Source organism: Lineus longissimus, chromosome 6 (assembly GCF_910592395.1).
Source record: "Lineus longissimus chromosome 6, tnLinLong1.2, whole genome shotgun sequence".
Taxonomy (NCBI): Eukaryota; Metazoa; Nemertea; class Pilidiophora; order Heteronemertea; family Lineidae; genus Lineus; species Lineus longissimus.
Window position 1 is genome coordinate 17,138,461 of NC_088313.1, and position 19,346 is coordinate 17,157,806.

General features: G+C 40.3%; 2 protein-coding genes across 10 annotated transcripts in view; one reads left to right on the top strand and one right to left on the bottom strand.

Moving 5' to 3' along the window:
• Positions 1–12,819, bottom strand: part of LOC135488940 (synaptic vesicular amine transporter-like) — a 29,941-nt gene extending 17,122 nt beyond the window's left edge. For 2 of the 4 annotated variants that reach the window (XM_064773922.1, XM_064773921.1), the window contains exons 1-2: positions 12,521–12,818; positions 10,658–10,696 (exon numbers count right to left, since the gene is read on the bottom strand). In XM_064773922.1, the coding sequence (XP_064629992.1) occupies positions 10,658–10,696; positions 12,521–12,551 (70 nt within the window). In that variant the 5' untranslated portion in view covers positions 12,552–12,818. Of the gene's footprint in view, positions 1–679; positions 825–10,657; positions 10,697–12,520 lie in introns of those variants that run through there. The other 2 variants (XM_064773918.1, XM_064773920.1) reach the window with 2 other exon arrangements.
• LOC135488941 (sodium- and chloride-dependent glycine transporter 1-like) overlaps positions 1–19,346 on the top strand; it is a 234,830-nt gene that overhangs the window by 210,661 nt on the left and 4,823 nt on the right. For 2 of the 6 annotated variants that reach the window (XR_010447082.1, XM_064773923.1), the window contains exons 1-5: positions 16,702–17,129; positions 17,328–17,511; positions 18,131–18,373; positions 18,512–18,643; positions 19,014–19,344. Coding sequence is in view for 5 of the 6 variants with exons in the window: in XM_064773923.1 (XP_064629993.1) it covers positions 18,145–18,373; positions 18,512–18,643; positions 19,014–19,344 (692 nt within the window). In the remaining variant the exon portion in view is untranslated. Of the gene's footprint in view, positions 1–10,294; positions 10,368–16,678; positions 17,130–17,327; positions 17,512–18,130; positions 18,374–18,511; positions 18,644–19,013; positions 19,345–19,346 lie in introns of those variants that run through there. The other 4 variants (XM_064773926.1, XM_064773924.1, XM_064773927.1 and 1 more) reach the window with 4 other exon arrangements.

The window sequence follows — 19,346 nt, forward strand, 5'->3', positions numbered from 1 at the left end:
GCAGACCGGTTTCATCAGTATATCGGCCTCGTATTCCGTGGAGAAGTTCAACGCGATTCGTTGTGTTCTGCCAGGAATTGCCATGACAAAGAAATCGTGAATTTTCTGTAACGTCTAAAATAGGAGGCTTTGTATAAAATGTCAAGATGCAGATTAAACACCCTTTTTCGGTAGATAGACTAATAGTGGAAATTGCCCTCGTTGACATTGGCCTACTTATTTTTACGACATTGAGATTGTCTGGATGCATCTCCTCATTGAAGTTAGCCATCACAAGACAAACTGGTAGAAATATATCATTCCCTTGATTATCGCCCCCCCCTTGCTACTTTACTGATTATTCGCTTCTCACTTTATTATTGCTGATGACGGCAAACAAATACACGAAACCTGAAGGACCTGAGCAGGGCTGTGAATGTGAATGTATGGAAGCACTGTGGCCAATGGTACACTTGTAAAATTTCAGGGAGGAAGAGTCCATTGACAATGTCATTTGTTCTGTAGGAGAAGCACGTACATGCATTATAATTAGGTCGAGCATTTTACTTGCCGAGAGTACTTGACCACCCTAAATAACAAAGAAAAGGGTTAATGAACTCTCCTGTTATATAACAAGTACACCAATGAGGAAATGACACAAGGACACGTAACCAGATAAGTGACGATACTCCACACTTACCCTGAAGGCTTTCTGATCGGGAGAGCAGCGGAACGAGCGACATCTTGCCCTCTGATCTACCAAGCAGGAATGAACACAGTCGAGTGACGCGAATTTAGATCTTCGTGGTGACGAAAAACGAAGGACCGTGTCAATTCCTCGCACACTGTGACAGAAAATAATTGTTTTTTAATCCTTGGATGTTGAAGAAGATTTTTCAATTCCTATGGCTCATACAGCGAGAAATCCAACTGCAAATATTGATATATGATGAAAAAATAATAAAATTGGCACCTGGAATGGTGATGTCTCCAGCACTGTAAAGCAATGGTCACAGTGAATACAACGGACTTATGTGCTTCATGGTGAAAGTGACATAAGGTATGAAGAGACCTCACCAGTTGTCATCGAACCACCAAACCTGCAACTTTGGACGGTCACAACTATTTGTGAACTGTTTACAGACAGATGGAGACTAATAGGAGGCTTCTTTTATTGATTGCTGAATGACCACCTCATTCCCGTAACTTCTAAGGACACAAAAAGAGGTAATTTATTAAAAAAATCCTTTTAGACAGGAACAGATGTTTCTGATTTAGCCAATATGCAGTTTCGTTCTGAAGAACGATGACGTCTTCACACGCAGCGCGCAAATCGAACAGAACATCTTAGTCCCTCCTTTGGCTGCAGTCTTTACGTCCCCTTAGCTAGAAGTCTTCTCATTCCTAGCATTAGTCGCCGGATGGTGATAATATGGTGTTTCTCATAAGATTAATTAGGCCCGTCTGATGCAAAGAGCTTTGTTGATAGCCAGCCCGCTGGCTCGGACATGCATTGAGTGGTTTCAAAGAAGATGTGTTTCCTGCTATCAATTGCACTTAAAATTTAATCTATTTTACATTGCGTTGACTTATCACATTTATGATACCAAAATCGCATAACTTTGGTGTACGCTTTTATTGTGGATGACTGTCTTTTTTCAAAGTGAAATATCAATCAAAGCTGTGATACTTCAAGCAGCATTTTTAAGTGGTCCTATCTGGCCAACTACTGAGCGGACAAGTCTGAAAGTGGCTTCTCACTGGCCAATTCTCATGGGAAATCTAAAAATCATGCTTAAGAAAAGCTGGGAATATCCGTATCCTCCTTAACCCGTGGGCCATAGTCACATCTCGGTAATGAGCGATAAAGGGCCCGTGGACTCAATGGTCCACGATGATGAATAACTAATTGGAAGTCATTGCCCTGAACAAGAATATTTTCCTTGTAAGCTATGCATATGATTTGATAGAAGGGTCACTCCCTGGGGAATGATTATAAAAACCAATAAATCACCTACCTTGCTTGTCCGGTGGTAAACTTACAACTACTTCACTTCTTATCTAGTCTTTAGATACGGTGTACACTCATCACAAACACCGACACTGAGAAAGTGTTAATTAAAGAACTATGGCCCCAAAGCTCATGCACGTACAACATATTAACACCTAGAAGACTGCACCTGCAGTGAGAAGTAGCTAGGGTGAATTTCGAAGAAACTCTTTGCCCAGAATTTTGTTCGTGCACTTTATAGGAACGCAATTAAATTATGATTTGCAGTTGAGCAGGAGAAGAAACATTTAAGTTGAATAGTATTTTAAAACTCACTTTGATATCAAGTTTTGAAAGATTGTGATAGTTTTGTTAGCTTTCATCTCTTACCTGGAAAACATGATTCATGAGCAATGTTGATTTAAAAAGTGAACAGTCTGATATGAACTTTCTTTCCTCAAGTGTAAAGACTAATAGTACTTGTGTGATACATAATTATTTTCCTCAATGTTGTTAATGGAGGTTGAAGCACCACACGGATGGTCCACACCTCGTTTAAATCATATGTTTTATTTTGCTCCGTCCACTTTATTTGCAAACAGTTTTCAAAAAACACAAGTGCCAATGATGGATCTGCTCCACATGCCTCCCATCACGTCCATTACAAAGTACAGGGAAGAGAGCAATAACTGAAAAGCACTAATGTTATTGAGTTCAGCATCCAAAATTTGCTTGAAATTTTGATCATTGTATTTGAAGTAGTATATCACAAGACTGTTTGAGCCGCAGGCTGGAAACTTTACGTTAAGTTCATGCACTTACTCCAGACAATATGCACCAAATCTTGAGCAGAAACATCAGTGACTGGGTTTTTTTCTAAAGAGCGATTGTTTGTCGCCAATAACAGTAAACCTAAAAATAAGCGGCAGAAATTATATATTTGTGGTTGATATAGATGTGCATATACTGATACTTTGAAAATTATATTAAATAGGAAAACTTAAGACAGAAATGCTTCGATTTGAAACACTGAATCCGATACGCCATTGATACGACGTCTGAGAAAGCATTCTGATGTCCCCCTGAACCGGAGCAAAACACGCTTTCATCCAAACATGGACGAAGTTATTAATTTCTCTTCATCGAAAGGCGGCGGAACCTGGAATAGTCGCGTGGGTGAACCCATGACGTGCATATCAACTCCTATGACATTATCCGCACCTCCTTATGAATACAAAGAATTCACATCAGAGGTGGGGACCATCGCGTTATGTGATGATACAAAAAGGGTATGGCGAGTTCATCACTATTACGCCGACGTCATCTACATGTACGTCATTACCACTTCCACTGACCAAGCTAGCAAGAAAGTGGCCCGAACTAACATTTTGTCCAATCAGAAGTGCCAACATTTACACACACGTGTTAGATTTGAAAGACTTCAGGTTGATTTTGCTTTTGTTGAGTCTAATTATTATGTTGGAATCAAGATGGTAAATTTGATTCCAGTGCAATAATTTCTTTGTAGCCCTAGCTCTCCATTAACCTCCAAAATCAGAAAATTCTTGATATGTGTTGACGGTCCCTAATGTCGATTTCGTATTCGCAGCCACATTCAATAGCGGTTGATAATTGGCAGTTCGGTTCTATCAAAGGCGAGGACGGTGTTTGTAAAGACATTTCCCATAAGGAGGAAATTAACCTCAGCGGGTTGTGAAAACAACAAGAAAAAACTTAGAAGTGCTAAGGTATGTTAGGATGTCTGCTTCTACCGGATCGAAGAAATCCATCTTGTACAGGAAGACTCTCACCGCACTAATTAGGGCCGTATACCTTGTTAAGAACTTGCGTTCTCACACTGTGGGAAGCCAAATATCTCGCGAATCAACATCGCCATGTTTGCGCACGGACAAAAGCAAGCCGTATGAAGGCTTTCCCGCCTCTAATGACATTCACTGCGTACCCATCGTTTATAATGTCTCAATTGGGCCATATCTGTTGAGAGAAGATACACGAATTTGAAACTTCAAGCTGTGAGAGAAGTTTGATTGTGGGTCTTCCTCAATGATGCAGTTTCGAACCGAACTGGTGGCAGGATTGGGGAGACTTGCGAGACCTATTTGGCTTCTTGATGTATAATCCTCTCACCGCCAATATGTATTGAGTCAATGGTTTGCTGATATTCAAGTACCAACACCCTTCTTTGGTGAAGGGATGATGTCGTTTGCTGATTTTATTGAGAGATTGAATTGAGGCGACTAGATCGATTTTTTGCTGGATTCTTATTGTCTCGTTTTGGAATCATATAGATTCTTTTGGAGTTGTGTCTGTTAAAGCAGCAATGGTTATAAAGAGACTATATAAAGATGACGAATTAACAAAGTTACTTCTCTCTAACTTCTTTTGCCTGTCCGACAACGGCACTACCGATTCACCTAATTAACTTCGGTGAATTTCAAAAGTCATAATTTACAACTAAACTTGGTTCCCACTTGGTTGTTAATGGAAGAGTAGACGGGTTGAGTTGGCCGCAATCAGCTCGTACCCCCGAGCCTGTTCCCCTACTCGGCCATTTAATCGATGAAGGGCCGATAACCAAGGTAGGAAGCCAGCTTCCTGCCCGCAAGCATATATAGCGCCCATGTAACTGAAATAGTATTGCTGTATGCATGAGATGTGTCCTCTTGTGACAATTAAAATACGAATGTACTTCTCCGATATATTCGAATCTGTTTAAAACTTAGAGAAGATGTCGATTTTGAAATATCTTGCTGGAAAAAGTTGGGCATCATTGGTGCTAGCGGAGCATACAATAGTCTGGGACTACTGGGAATAAAAAAAGCATGAGTAGGCCTGAATCCATATTTGTCGCACATGTGGCAACATCATTGGTCTTGATCACTGGGGACCGCTTGTAGCCGTCAAATTACGTAATCGATGTGTACAAATACTCTGTGTAGTGATGCCATTATATTTCGGATTTTTATTCGTATTTAACACTTACAACACAATGTAGAATAATTAGGCGATAATTAGTTACATTTATTGTTATACTAATAGAGTTGGGCAATGTGTCCAATCAGTTACATAATGCTGACTTAAGTGATGGATATGATCGTTAGAAAAAAGTCATTATGACATTTGCTTTCTCATGCCCAATTCGTCGGTCAGCTTATGAGTTAAGTTTCCCTGGTTGCTTGATAATTTCATGTGTATTTTCATGTACTTTTAGGGAAAATAAACATTATTGCGATTCAGTATCATATTCTACTGCTCGTGGCAAGAATACCACAGCACTGAAGGAATGTCAATCATCATCAAACATTCCACGAACAGCAATATCTTTAGGACAATATTGTGATAATCGTATATATAGGGATATAATCAAGAATATAAAGCAGTTGCAATGCCATAGACATGTGTGAATGTCAGTGTAACAGAAAAGTTTTCCAATGATAGAGTACCCTCGAAAAGAAGTTATCATGCATGCATTCATGTATATTCGCGTGCATTGCATTTCATGTACAACTACAGTCGCAAAATGAACTGGTCAACTCTGTGAGACTATTTGGTGAATAGTCAAATCAGGCAAACTATAAAGCTGACGAAAATTTGGACACGTCAATTTCATTCGTTGTTCTGTCTATTGCCAGGACGATTACGTACACAATACACTTTCCATTTATTTGAGGCAAACTGCCAGTTTTCCTTTGGTCCATATTTCTCACAACCACTTCAGAAGAATAGACATACATGTATTACTCTTCCATATCTGAGTATGTCTGTCCTTTTCACAAATTATTGTCGAGCACGATCTGTGTGATGAATATAGACCGCAACTCTTGATGAGGACCTGGCTGTAAACATCAGGGTTCGAGACCAATCCAAGTGTTTGCTTGTCAGTCTTAATCTGTCTAAAGAATACATTCTCATGCCTTTGCTTGTGTACTTTATTTAGTTAAAACTTCTATACTATTGTAGCGATGTGGTAAAAGATGCAGTTTCCAAAACAATCGGTAACCAATTGCAACGTCAGCCTCCACATATGCGTTAACAAGGATTGAATACTTCTGCCCAAAGCGAAAACAATGTATAGAATGGTGAACTTGCGTGTTTCAATGTATCAGTTTTTAAACTACTCTCGTGCCTTTAGAACTGCGTGGAGTCTGAAGCTGCAAACCTGTAGCAGAAATAAGCTATGTATCAAATTATAGATATTCAATCGTTTTAAGTCCTCATTACAGCGACTGTAACTCTGCATTGACTTCTGCATAGTTTGCATCTAGAAAAATATTTGGTTCGAGTAATGCATGGCAAATCCTGCTAAAGGGAAGATACTCGTGTTTACTTTATTATCGCAATGGTTCAATTCCAAAATATGATTTGCTGTTGCTTTAGAATTGCTGGCAACAGCAAGCCGTGGTCAGTGAATTCTGTCAGTAGATGCATAAGTCAAGATGCCTGTCAATGACCTGTGCAATACTCCCAAGCGGATCTTGCTAATAACCCGACTGGTGATAAAAATGGAGAGTCTTTTCGTCCACTTCATATTGGAAAGCGATTAACTCAGGCAAATAACCATTTAGACAGCTTTAAATGTACACATCGTTATTGATCGGTTAATCTCAGGGTTGGCACTTTATGAACATTTTGAGAAAAGCGTGTTTTGTGAAGAGGCATTTTAGCATTTGACTTTTTAGAATCTATTTTCTTTGGATGGTTATCTCTTTTTGTCACATTATACCGATTTGTAGGATGAGTATGACTGGATAACGCCCGCGCTTTCGTTGTTCATTTGATTGGTATTCTGTATACTTTGTTTCTCATGATCCACCGAAGTATATCAAAAACAGTTAGGCCCATACAAAGGAAGTACAAACATTCGCCTCTTCCCCATGAAACAGAATATTTTAGCCTTGGTATTGACCAATCAGAATCTCTCTCTCATGATTCCTCGGCACAGAAATGAGCATGAAGACGTCTGATTTGTCAAGGATAACAGAAAGCCACATGTGCTGTTTTAGGCTGATTTCATTAGTCTTTTTTACAATTATATGATACAGTGTCCCCTGTTGACACTAGAAGCCAATGAATGGAAGGCTATTGCAGTATTTGCTACATTTTTCAATAATCCCATGATGGCCAAACCTTAATATTGACAGAGAGGGCTATTTGTCTGGAAATAAATTGGCAACCTATTTGATGCTATGTTGTCCTGTGCGCCGATTCTATACGGTAGCATTAAATCACCATCGCGTTCGGCTGTCAGTGGCATTGGAAACTGAATACACCAGTTCAATACTCGATTTTGATCTAGTTTATTTTGTTTTGCAACAGTTTCTAATTAATGATTGGTTAATTCTAATATGAGCCTCATGATCAACCAATCAATGCATTTGTTACATACGCCCTAGACACTGGTACTACTAAAATGTTCATCTACACGTACGTGCGATTCCAAGACACAGTCCCCATGAAATAAACTTACCTTAGAACTAGAGGCGATCCAGATAGAGTACAAAACAAAAACGTTTAATGCTACAACTACGTCCTTTCGTTGCAAAGCGATCACTTCACGAGTTTCGGCAGTAAAGTTTGACATCCATCATTTGAGTTGGAGCATTTCAAACATGTTTATATGTGAATCTTCTTCGAAAATATGACGCAGCTTTGAAAAAAAAGTAGCTTTCCAGAATACGAAACACATACAACTCCTCAGAAAGCCTGGGTATCTTAAAAAAGATAGTCCATTCAGGTTCTGGTCATAGTGAAGGAGATTTCACCAGGATGAATACCTTCAGGAGGGCAAGTGTTCTTGGTGTCCATTTCTAAAGGGTTTCAGTGACTGGACGTGAGCAGGGCTCATTTGACCACCGAATATTGATCGAGGACAAAAGTAAGACGTACCATATCGGGCGCAAAACGTATGAATATTAATTGATGACTTCGTCACCATGGAAACCATATCTTAAGGGATTAAAATTTCCGCACGTCAAGATGGCTGATTATGAGATCAGGTTATTACGTCATTGCTTTGTGTGTAGATTGATCGCTTGGCGTATTATCTCATGAATATTCATGATTATGATGCATAGACATCCATCAGACGTTATCAAAGTTTATGACTGATAGATTGATAAAAGAAATAGTGCGATGAATGTTCGGGAAGAGCACCACAGGAGTCCCGGTATGCCGCGAGCTGACAGGGCCATACCTCCCAACTGATTACCAGTTCTATATGAAGTCAGATATGATTAAAGGGCTGAGTAATGATCCATCGGGTTCCTGTCTACCAAACATCAGCAGTATAATGGTTAATTAAATAGCTGGCATAATATCGCCATTACGTCTAGAAGGAGACTTTCTTGAAAACATATCTTCGACATGTGGAAAGGTTACACATTGGTGCCAAGTTTCTCACCAATTCACTATCACTAAATTCTACATTCAGTATCACCAGGTCCTTAATGGATAACATTTGAAAGGTACCTTTGTCGAGCTAGAGCGATATTTTGTAGACAGGTTTCCTTGAAATGATGATTAACTTGAGGGCGACTTTTGCCCTACTTTCTTTGGCATCATTTCTTCATACGTTTGTTAAGGTGTCAACTATTTGCTCTAGCATTACAGCTAGGCCAGACCCAACCTTCCTCAGCTGGCCATGTACGCGTCACGCTTTTGATACAAATCGGTGGTATGTCAAATCTTTGGCCAAATCAAGATGCCTCCCACTCCCGTTAAATTACCCATCGATTGCGAGATACAATCAGAAAACGATCAGCTAACATTTTAGCATACGATTCATGTGTGTAACCGATCAGTCCGGGCAAGTCAAGCAGCTGTAATAACCACTGGTCTTAAACGCCCATCAAAACACAAGCAACTGATTCCATGAATATTTACGAACGTTTATTGGAGGTATCGCGGGATGGTGATATTCTGAGAGGGATTTGGGAGCTAGCCCTGTAATTTTCCTCCAAAGCCCCAGAGATCGGATTAATTGTCATGTATTGATTTGTTAGGTTAGATGACGATACCAGACCTCGCGAATAATGGAATGGCGTTGTTGAAGGCGGCTTCTTGAGCTCTTCTGTCGGGATCTAATAGCTTGTCCCAGGCGAGCACTCCCTTCGAGTGCCGGGTGCTGATGACAGTGATTTTGAGATGGCGGATGTGAAAATAGATGCTGAAAGAATGACGGGATCGAAGTCCAATTATAGTCCCGAGTAAAAAAGCCAACAAACTGATCGAAGGTAGAATGTTCTCTGGTTTTGAAAAACAAAAAATATCGCGAAAAGATCAAGAATGGAGCTTCAAAAGTGTCTTAACGGTCCGTCATTCATGGACAAATTTTAACCGTTCGTCAAGGACTAAGGAATGTTTCAAAGGGATATTTTTGAATCAAACAAATTCCTTGACAAAACTGGTCATCATGTCTAAGAAAATTGCAACATAATTTTACTGAGATAGAAAAGAACTATCGTTTTCCGTGTCATACAGAAACTTAACTTTCGATCACGACCAACAAAGGAAGCGTCCATATACGTACATGCAGTAATATTTCTTGAGAAAAGGGGTCAACGATGAAGCTGTGACTCTTTAGCAAAATGTTATAATAGACAAAGACTACGATGAAGCAGAAAGAGTTTTATTGAATCAAGAGAGTCGAAACTTCCGGAACATCATCTTAAAATGACAAGACCACGATATCAAACGCTTCATGGATATCATAAGGACTTCTGCAATGTGTCAAGTCATTTCGCTAATGTGTGACGTGACTACGCCAAGTGGCTAAAGTTACTACAGAGTACATGTTCTTCCACTTAAGCTCAGTTTCTCCATTTAGCAAATTTATAAGCGGATTCAGGTTTTTTTATTTAAAAATACGCAACCAGTCTTGCGCAAGGCATAACTGTTCGAGAAGAGGTGAAGAGCGTCAGCAGGCGAGCAACACCAACGGCGGAACGCGCGCCCAACAGCCACAGTCTGACCATCGCAATGCAGCATGTTGTGATTTTGTTGGAAATTTATGATGTTAAAATCTATTGTAAAATGTAGCAGCCATAAATCCTTCTAGCCTATGTGTGGGCATGAAATGCATTGGCTACCAATAAGGCCGTCCTGTTTCAGATGGCGGTGGCGAAAAAAACTGTTGATCGGGAATTGACACTGACGATTCGTGAGCGCTGAAAAACTGAATCTCCGTTGACGATATACGGCGCTGGTTTGAAAAAACGTTCGATCATAAACTTATGAAGCAATAACCCATCAAGAAGCAAGCAGAACGGTCCAGCCGATTCTATGGTCTATCCTTACCGGGGAATGCCAATAGAGTCATTGACCTTCCATTTTGCAGCCATTCCTAATAAATCCCAGAGGTCTTGTTGGCGTTGAAATGGTAAGCCTGCCTTAATAGTGTCATTAGTTGGTACAGTGATGCGTTCAGTGTCAGAAATGGTACTATTCAAACCAATTTAGGAATAATACGATATTAAAATGTTGTCAAATTAGTCGTCAACGAACGCACAGTGTATAAGTTAATTGCAACAGAAAGTTACATGAATTGATCGATAAGACGACATAATGGCCTCAGACGAAAAAAGCACAACGTTGGCCACAAGTGGCCTACTTAAATGCATCTTCAGTAGGCTATATTTGAGAAAAAAATATATTCAAAGATTTTCTTACCTTTCCCGTCCATATCGAACATCTCATAGGATGACACAGCTGAAAACAAAACGATTCAGAGTGATATCATTTAAATGTATTGAGAAGAAAACCATCAGTGTCACAATTTAAGTTTGGGCGACCTTGAATCTATCCGATGTTCACTACTTGGTGGATACTTTCTTACCGATTATTATATATTGTTTTTTTAAGAAATACATTGCTAATCCTACTTATTTTCTCTGTCAATAATAATAATCAAAAATATCGAAATTACCTTCAAATTTCTCTGTTCCAATTCGAAATCCTTTTCACAATTTTATTTCAAGAATAACGGCTTGAATATACATCGTGCATGAGGCATAGGGACAGTAAAGAATGGAATTAACCGCATGAAAAAAAGAAAAACCGCGGAAAACACTTGTAACTGTTACATCGTACATGTATTGCGTACATTTTTTTTTTAAATAACATTTGAATTATCATTGAAACTACATGTATACATGCACTTCAAAGGAAGTTTGAACCTTTCGTTAAAAACACATTCTCCCATTTCTCATTTCCCTCTTCTCCCATTAATCCAGGGTAGTTAAAACTACCCTGGTCCTGCAAGAGAGAGCCGTATACAAAGGTTCTTCCTGCGATGAGCGGATATTCTCATTCATAAATAAAAAATACGGTGGCATTTTTCAAATTTATACGCACATGCATGCCACTACATGTATTTTGTATCTCTGTCGTGATTGAAGAGTTATGACATCAGCAAGGCAAAAAAATGTGATGAAAGTATTAATATACTCAGAAACAGCCGTACATGGCAGTTTACAATGTACCGAGCAGACATCACTGTGAGACCTAGCATGTGGAACTCGTGTACATTTGTCCGTACGCACGCTCCCCAGGAGTTTGTTTGACCCACGGTTTATCCTAATCACTCTGACAGCCGCATAATGCTATGGCTCAGTGGGGGTAAATTGCAAAATAAACTGAAGTAAATAAGCCATTTCAACGAATCGATGAGTTGGAGGCGAAATGCTATAGATTGGAATCAGAGTTGTGAAATGCGGTTGATATCGTGAGGCGTAAAGATCATAGAGCTGACATTGATCGATTCTGCCACAGATTGTGTTGGTCGCTTTTATCAGTGATTTTTCGACCGTAGTATCTCAAAGTAACCTCTACTCTAAGGTAGTATACAGGAATGCTGAACCTAGCTTATGTCGAAGTTCAACCGCACCCCCACCCGTAAAAAAATTAAGAATGGGAATACATATCAATTGGTATCGTTTTTATCCATTTTTATCGGGTTGCAAATATCATTTTCTAAACTGTTCGCCTCAGAATTTTGTTTTCATTGCTGACTGGCTAATAAAACAGAAAAATATTTTTTCAATTCCGGCCCAGAAAGGACCAATTGTAATGTTTTTTGGTGGGAATGGAATTTCGCGCAATATTTGGTGACGTCGTAGTTTGGTTTTTTTGATAGCAGCCTCGAGAGCCTTTTTGTTCGGGTTTCGCGTCACATTCCTTAGCGAGTTTTTCCAAAGCGCAGGAGATATCGAACAATGAACCGGCTAAAAAGAACGCAGACTTCTCGCACTACCACAATCCTCATTCCTTTCAGAACTCCGACTCCACTGGCTATATTGTTCAAGAGTGCTTTTCACTACACTATTTTCTATAGATATCGGCACTTTGTTAAAAATACCAAACAGAATAAAGTAAGAAAATAAAGTTTTGACAAAAATATCGTCATTGGCCGGCCGCGCCCGTTTTAAGAATTTAGGTCAATCGAAAAATTCAGGCTAAGTGCTTTTTAATGATAAAATGTCTTGGCGTGTTTAAGGACTGTGCGATTAAAAAAAGTATTCATTGAGAACTTACCTCCATCTCCGATTCTAAACCACCTTGGCATCTTTAGGCCGTTCACGTTCTCCTACTATGTGCTGTTAAATCACTGCAAATCCATCAAACGAAGAAAAAAGGGAAAATTCGATCCGCGAAAAAATATGAAATTCGCTTGGTGCAAATTCGTGGCAATTAGATGAAATGTTCCGCCCTCGAGGTCCTGACTGCCCCCACGGACCACAACTCTACAAGGTGACCTAGTTTCACCGCTAGCCCCAACGGACTCCTCTGCGACAAGGTGCCTTGGTTCTCATTACCACATGATCGCCGATACGGGTCGCTCTCTGATGGGAACCTCCTGCAGCAGATCACAGATCACCCCAGTATCGATCTAACAGATAAACGCAAATCAGAGACACGGAAACGCGTCAGCGCGGTATCACAGCGTAACGTTGTTATAACGATGTTACACAATGATAACATCAACGCTGTGTTTGTCTACCCTTTGTCTAAAATGTGTATAAATTCGCGCTCCTGGTCAATGGTGATTGTTTCGTCTGAAGGTGAAAATTGGCTAATATGATTTGAGTATTGTTTTAGAGTACATGTATTTGCATAACCTTGGACAAATGATGCTTAGACGCCAACGTGATAATGAGGTGGAACAGCGATTTGCTAACACGTAGGCTCAATTGGAGTTGGACCACGCAGGTTTGGTCATCGGGTAAACCTGCTAACAATTACCTTAAACATGTCCAGTCGAATTGGTTCCAGCATCATCTCGAAAATGCTGAAGGTGAAGATTTCATGCATCAGGCCAAAGAAGGAGTAGCTATTCTATATAAGTTGTGATTTTATCAAAACTTTGATAAAACGTGTTGTATGTTCCGGTGTAACATCTGTGGTTGTTTCCCATGTGTCAGTGTTTCCAAACAATAGGCAGCTAGAGAGACCATGACTTTTCAATAGGGGGGATACACAGACAAACTTGTCAATCTATTTTTGAGCGTTCCCAAACAATGAGGGGAAACACTCAAAAACATTACACCGGATATATGCATGTATTGTTTGAATGTATTATTGTCTTTACCATCAGTGCTTAGTATGACTTTTCCAGTGCCTAAAATTCAAGGAGTAAGTAATGTATAGACCTTGACTGTCCTGATGTGTTGTTCTAGTATTAATCAAAACGGCATTTACTAGCGGAAGTCCATAAACATAAAATATTCATGAGGTGACGCACAGTGTTCACATGTGCTTTGATTAAATTTGTTTGATTCTACGAGGGAAGTCCGGTGGTGACGTCACCGGAAAAACCGGGAATTGACATTTTGTTACATCACACGCACATGTACGAGAGTATGATTTCGGACAATTTTGTGATCGTAACAATGGGGGCCAAAGAGGGACTTCTCAACTTGGATTCTTCACCGTCAACCTTAAATTTTCTTTGCTTCTCTCAATATGGAAACTTTATCGTCTCGATTTGATCTTTATTCTTAAAGGAACACTCTCATCGACAACTGTCAGAACTTCGGATGATTAGGGATAGTTGGACCAACTACGACAGATGGCGCCAGTCAATATCCAATATATCCAATATCCAATATCCAATATCCAATCTGGCATTCCGGCATGCTGGCGGTGCTAAAACAACACATTTCGAGCCCCCCCCCCCCCCCCCCCCCCATCAATAGGCCCAATAACTACATTGTACATATAGCTGTTGTATAATGTCATTTTTTATTGATACGTGGTGGACCTATTACCCTTTATAAATCGATGACGAATTTCAATGTAGTTACAGAGTGACACACTCGATAATGTTGCCTGAAGCTAATGGCATCCATTGATTAATGAATACAGACTAATTCACAGCAGTGCTAAATCTGGCGAAGGAGTGCTACACAGTAACAACTCGGCATTTGCGGTGTAACATCTGAGAGGTGACCGAATATTCATTTATATTTTCTATATTGGAATTGAACCCCGAAATTAACTTGAAAATTGTCCCATGCACGAAAAATACTCATGACTTATTACATCATTAAAGAGAGAGTTTTAAAAATAGTTTTGCGTCCTTGGCGGCTAGAGTCGTCGATTAGTGTAAACCGATTGACCAGCGATTTAGCCTACTTTTTACATTTTCTCGGGTGGTGAAAGTGTACCTTCTCCTCTCCTGTGTAGGAGTCCGGCACAGATCACTTAAAAGTTAGATTCGGCCTGATGAGGAAAATATGGCCCGCAATTGAATTCCATTCAGATACTCCCTTATCAATTCCTTTGATACCGTCTGAGGCGTCGGAAGGCCGACGTGGGACACGATCATGTAGATGCCGTCATCCCTGTTGGTTTTATTTACACTAACAGTGCATGAATAAGTAAATTAAAATTCATTTCTAAATTCATCTACCGCAAAATCCAAAAGTATTACTCTGATGCGTGCTCATTTATTTCGTTTGAAAAGGGGTAACCGGGAAAACGCCGACCGACCGACCGACCAACCTACCGACCTACCGTCATATACAGTATCCCTTTCGCTTTTCTATAGCACATGTATCTGTGTAGTGCGAATCTAGGTAAAAAAAGCAACGGAAAAAAGACAACGGAAAAAAAGCCCGGTAAAAAAGACAACGGTAAAAAAGACAACAGGTTAAAAAGACAACAGGTAAAAAGACAACGGAAAAAAAGACAACAGGTAAAAAAAGCAACGGAAAAAGGCAACGGAAAAAAAAGCAACAATCTAGGTAAAAAAGACAACGGGTAAAAAAGACAACGGGTAAAAAAAACAACGGAAAAAAAGGCAACCATCTTGGTAAAAAAAGACCAACTCAGGCGCATCTCTCCAACCAAAACGGTGTTCGACCAAGGACGGGCCTACACTCGCCAAATAGAGCGATGATAAAACATATTGAGTTGAGAGCTGAGCGTCAACTTGGACATTATTATCTCTCAAATCATATTGGGCAATTGTAAAGCAAACGTGTACATGTACGATGTAGAAGGAAACCGGATACGACAGAGGAAACCGCCCACTCTATGACATAAAGTGCCGGACAGACCGGGAATTGAACACGGGACCTCGGAGGTGTGGTGACAGACGCTGATGTTTCCACTGCACAGCCGGTGTAATGTTTTTGAGTGTTTCTGTTTTTGAGTGTTTCCCCTCATTGTTTGGGAACGCTCAAAAATAGATTGACGAGTATTTCTGTGTATCCCCCCTATTGAAAAGTCATGGTCTCTCTAGCTGCCTATTGTTTGGAAACACTGAAACATGGGGAACAACCACAGATGTTACACCGGCACTCCGACAGCCCTATCATGCCTAGAGCCCTAGAGCGATGATGTTCCTCCCTTTAATGACGCTTTATTGGCTAATAAGATGGAACCCTTCCTCTGGAAATGAGGCAATACTGAATACTAGTAAATCAGTACAACTAATTTGGCTGTAGTGTGAAAGTTAATTGGGTCCTCTTTGATAGTAGTCATCTTTTTTACCTGTTGTCTTTTTTACCTAGTTGGTTGTCTTTCTTTCCGTTGCTTTTTTTACCGGTTGCCTTTTTTACCTTTGCCTTTTTTACCGTTGCTTTTTTTACCGTTGCTTTTTTTACCTGTTGTCTTTTTTTCCGTTGCCTTTTTTACCGTTGCCTTTTTTACCTGTTGTCTTTTTTACCGGGCTTTTTTTCCGTTTTCCTTTTTTCCGTTGCTTTTTTACCGTATACCGTGTAGTGCCCAGCGTAATGGACGTGATGGATTCCGACATGTCTGACAACAGGATCTTCAGTCAATTATAACGGGAAAACGAGCCCACGCGGTAAGGAACTGATAACGATACTCTAAAGATATGCTCTGCCTACATGGTCGGTGGATATAAAAACATGATTTGGGTCTAATCTATGCACTGTAGTTTTTCTACTCGAGTGTCTCGACCGATGCAATGCATGAACTGCAACGCGCAATATGCATTTGTTGTCATTTCAACAGCGCACATGCGCTTGTTTACAATTTCATTTCACATGACCTGCTATCGTGGATTGGATATATCACATTGACTTATCAGACCTGAGACTCAACTACGAAACGGCGTGGGTTGGTAGGTCGGTAGGTCGGTCGGTCAGCGTTTTTCCGATTACCTTGAAAAGGTGCTTGAGGTCGCCCGAACTCGGTATGCGTGACAAAGAAAAATCTATATCCATTCGCCTGCATGCACATGCAATTTGGCCTGATATCGCTACCACGTCGTGTACAATTGCTTCAAGTATTGTAAACATTTTAAGAGGTATGCAAAGGTTATCTAGCTACAATGACAGATTTTTAGGAGCTCGACTTATCAAACGATTGTCAAATTTAGCCGAGGAACTATCAGAACATTCACAGTATTGAGGAGTTCTGTCATGTCAGTGGATGAATACTGTAACAGGGCCAAATTCATAAAGGGCGTTTAGCTTAAAACAGCGTTTAACTCCCGAATAGACATATTCAGGTCCTTCATGTAAATCTTCACAGAATATGAATAGGCTCTGAAACTGATCAGGGAGAAGTTACACACGTCTAACCCTTAAACCCCCTTTATGAATTTGGCCCTTAAATACAGGTGTGTCGCGTTCGACAGGCTGTCGCAAAATCACTAGTTTGCGAGAGTGCGGTAAGTTTTTTATATGAATAAGCTATGATATTACATAGGTTGCCATGACTAGTATTGTACAGGTTATGACCTGTGTGTAATATTTAGGGAGGGTGTTAGGCCTATTCACAACAAATAATAATACGAGTTCGTTCACCGATGGAGGTTTACCTCCATGGTTCACCATATACCATATATGTTTTTTTCTTTTTCTTTAAGGCCGTCTCGGATCAATTTAGCCCCTGCGCGAAAAGACGTGTATATATTAGTGGATTATAAAAGCTGAAAATCTTGTATTCACTGGGTATTTACTAATCTCCCACTGCCCATTGGCCACACATTGCAATTTCTACAGTAAAGGAATCATTTGGGGCAGCCACGTCCCCCTTCCGAACGTAAATTGGTAAGTGTAAAATATCAAATTCTCTATTTTTACTGGACTTTCTGAAAGGTTTATCATTCTTCGCCGTCACTGTACATGTGCGTTCTTCAGAGAATTTCCAACGAGCGATACAATGCCTTTCCAGTATCAAAGCAATTGATTTTTCATCAAGTCATATAGGAGTTTCTGAATGGAACCATAAGTATACAGGCCCTTTGCCAGATACGCCAGTACCACCTAGGGTCGGACCAACAAACCATCCTTACAATAGATTTTCACGGTAAAAGACGCCAGACAATGGCTCGAACATTGTAAGGCGAGGGCCTGTTGATGAGGGACTGTCTGATGAGAAGTTATTCGAATTCAAGATCAATTCGCGCGAGGTGACAATGAGTCATTTTTCTGAATTATGTGTGAATTGATGCTCATCGGTGCGCCACATCCGGCGAACAATTTGTAAATACGGTTGCACCATTGTGAATTGCTAGTAATCTGTCATATCTGAGGGCGTTGAAACATGGCTGACAGTCGTTCGAGCGTTGTGATCCGATACTAGACACAAACATGGTATAACGTGTGACAAGCTTTCAAACCCTGTAGATTTGGATTTCTTCCCATTTCTATCGTGTTTATCATTCAGGAAGGTCGTTAAACATGACTCTAACAAGCGAATTTAAGATGGCAGAGTTGGAGTCCTTCCAGCCCCCGGATAAACAGATCGATGTGGAAGCTCGCAGTGAAGACAGCGAAACGTCGGGTGACGAGAACAAGGTGCGAGGGAACTGGGGGAGACAGATAGACTTCTTAATGACAAGTGTTGGATATTGTGTTGGTCTTGGAAATATCTGGAGGTTCCCTTATCTCTGTATGAGAAATGGAGGAGGTGAGAAAAACATCATTTTGACCTTGACCTTTTTGGGTGTGGGAAACTGAATATATACTGCTATCGGGGATCTCAGAATGTTGAATTTAGATTTTTATTAGTATTATTATAAAGATGTTTTTTCATTTTCATTTCCAGGTGCCTTTCTTGTACCTTACTTTATCTTCCTTGCTGTTGGAGGATTGCCTCTCTATTTCATGGAAGTGGCCATAGCACAATTCTCCAGTCGGAGTGCCTTGAACGTGTGGTATTTTTGCCCACTAGCTAAAGGTGCGTATATTAACTTTAGGTAACCATGGACGAGAAATCGATAAAAAAGCTGTCAGAAAGAATAATGTACATGCCCAGGGCAGCCCTATACGATTGACCTAATATCTGGGAGGTGACCAATTATTCATGAATTGGAATTATTATTAATCGGAACCACACTTTGTATATCTATTAACCCGTTCCTGAAAACTCTCTTGACTAATGTATGATGCCGATACATAATTTCATGGTATCAAAAGTCTTTAGACCCGGTGTAGAAGTCCATAGATCCATTACAATAAGCATCAGTGTACAATTGCCGAACACTTATTCGAAGGGGACATTTTTTACTACTACACCGGCCTACTCGTATCTCTTCGTGTTTTAACAGGTCTCGGTTGGGGCATGATTGTCCTTTCTTGGATCTGTACCGTCTACTATCAAGTGATCATCACATGGGTCCTCTACTACCTGGGTAACTCGTTTCAAAACCCCCTCCCTTGGGCCACATGCGACAATGAGTGGAACACAGAGTTCTGTACCAGCAGAAGTGGCATGAATATGAGCTACCTCAACTTGACTTTTGTGAACGCCAGTGTTGGGCTAAACGCAACTAATGGTAGTCTAAGTTACGATGTCACTAATGTCGCGCTCGTCGAGGGGAACGCGTCCTCCCTCAATATAACCCGGAGACTTATGACACCAAGTGAAGAGTTTTGGCAGT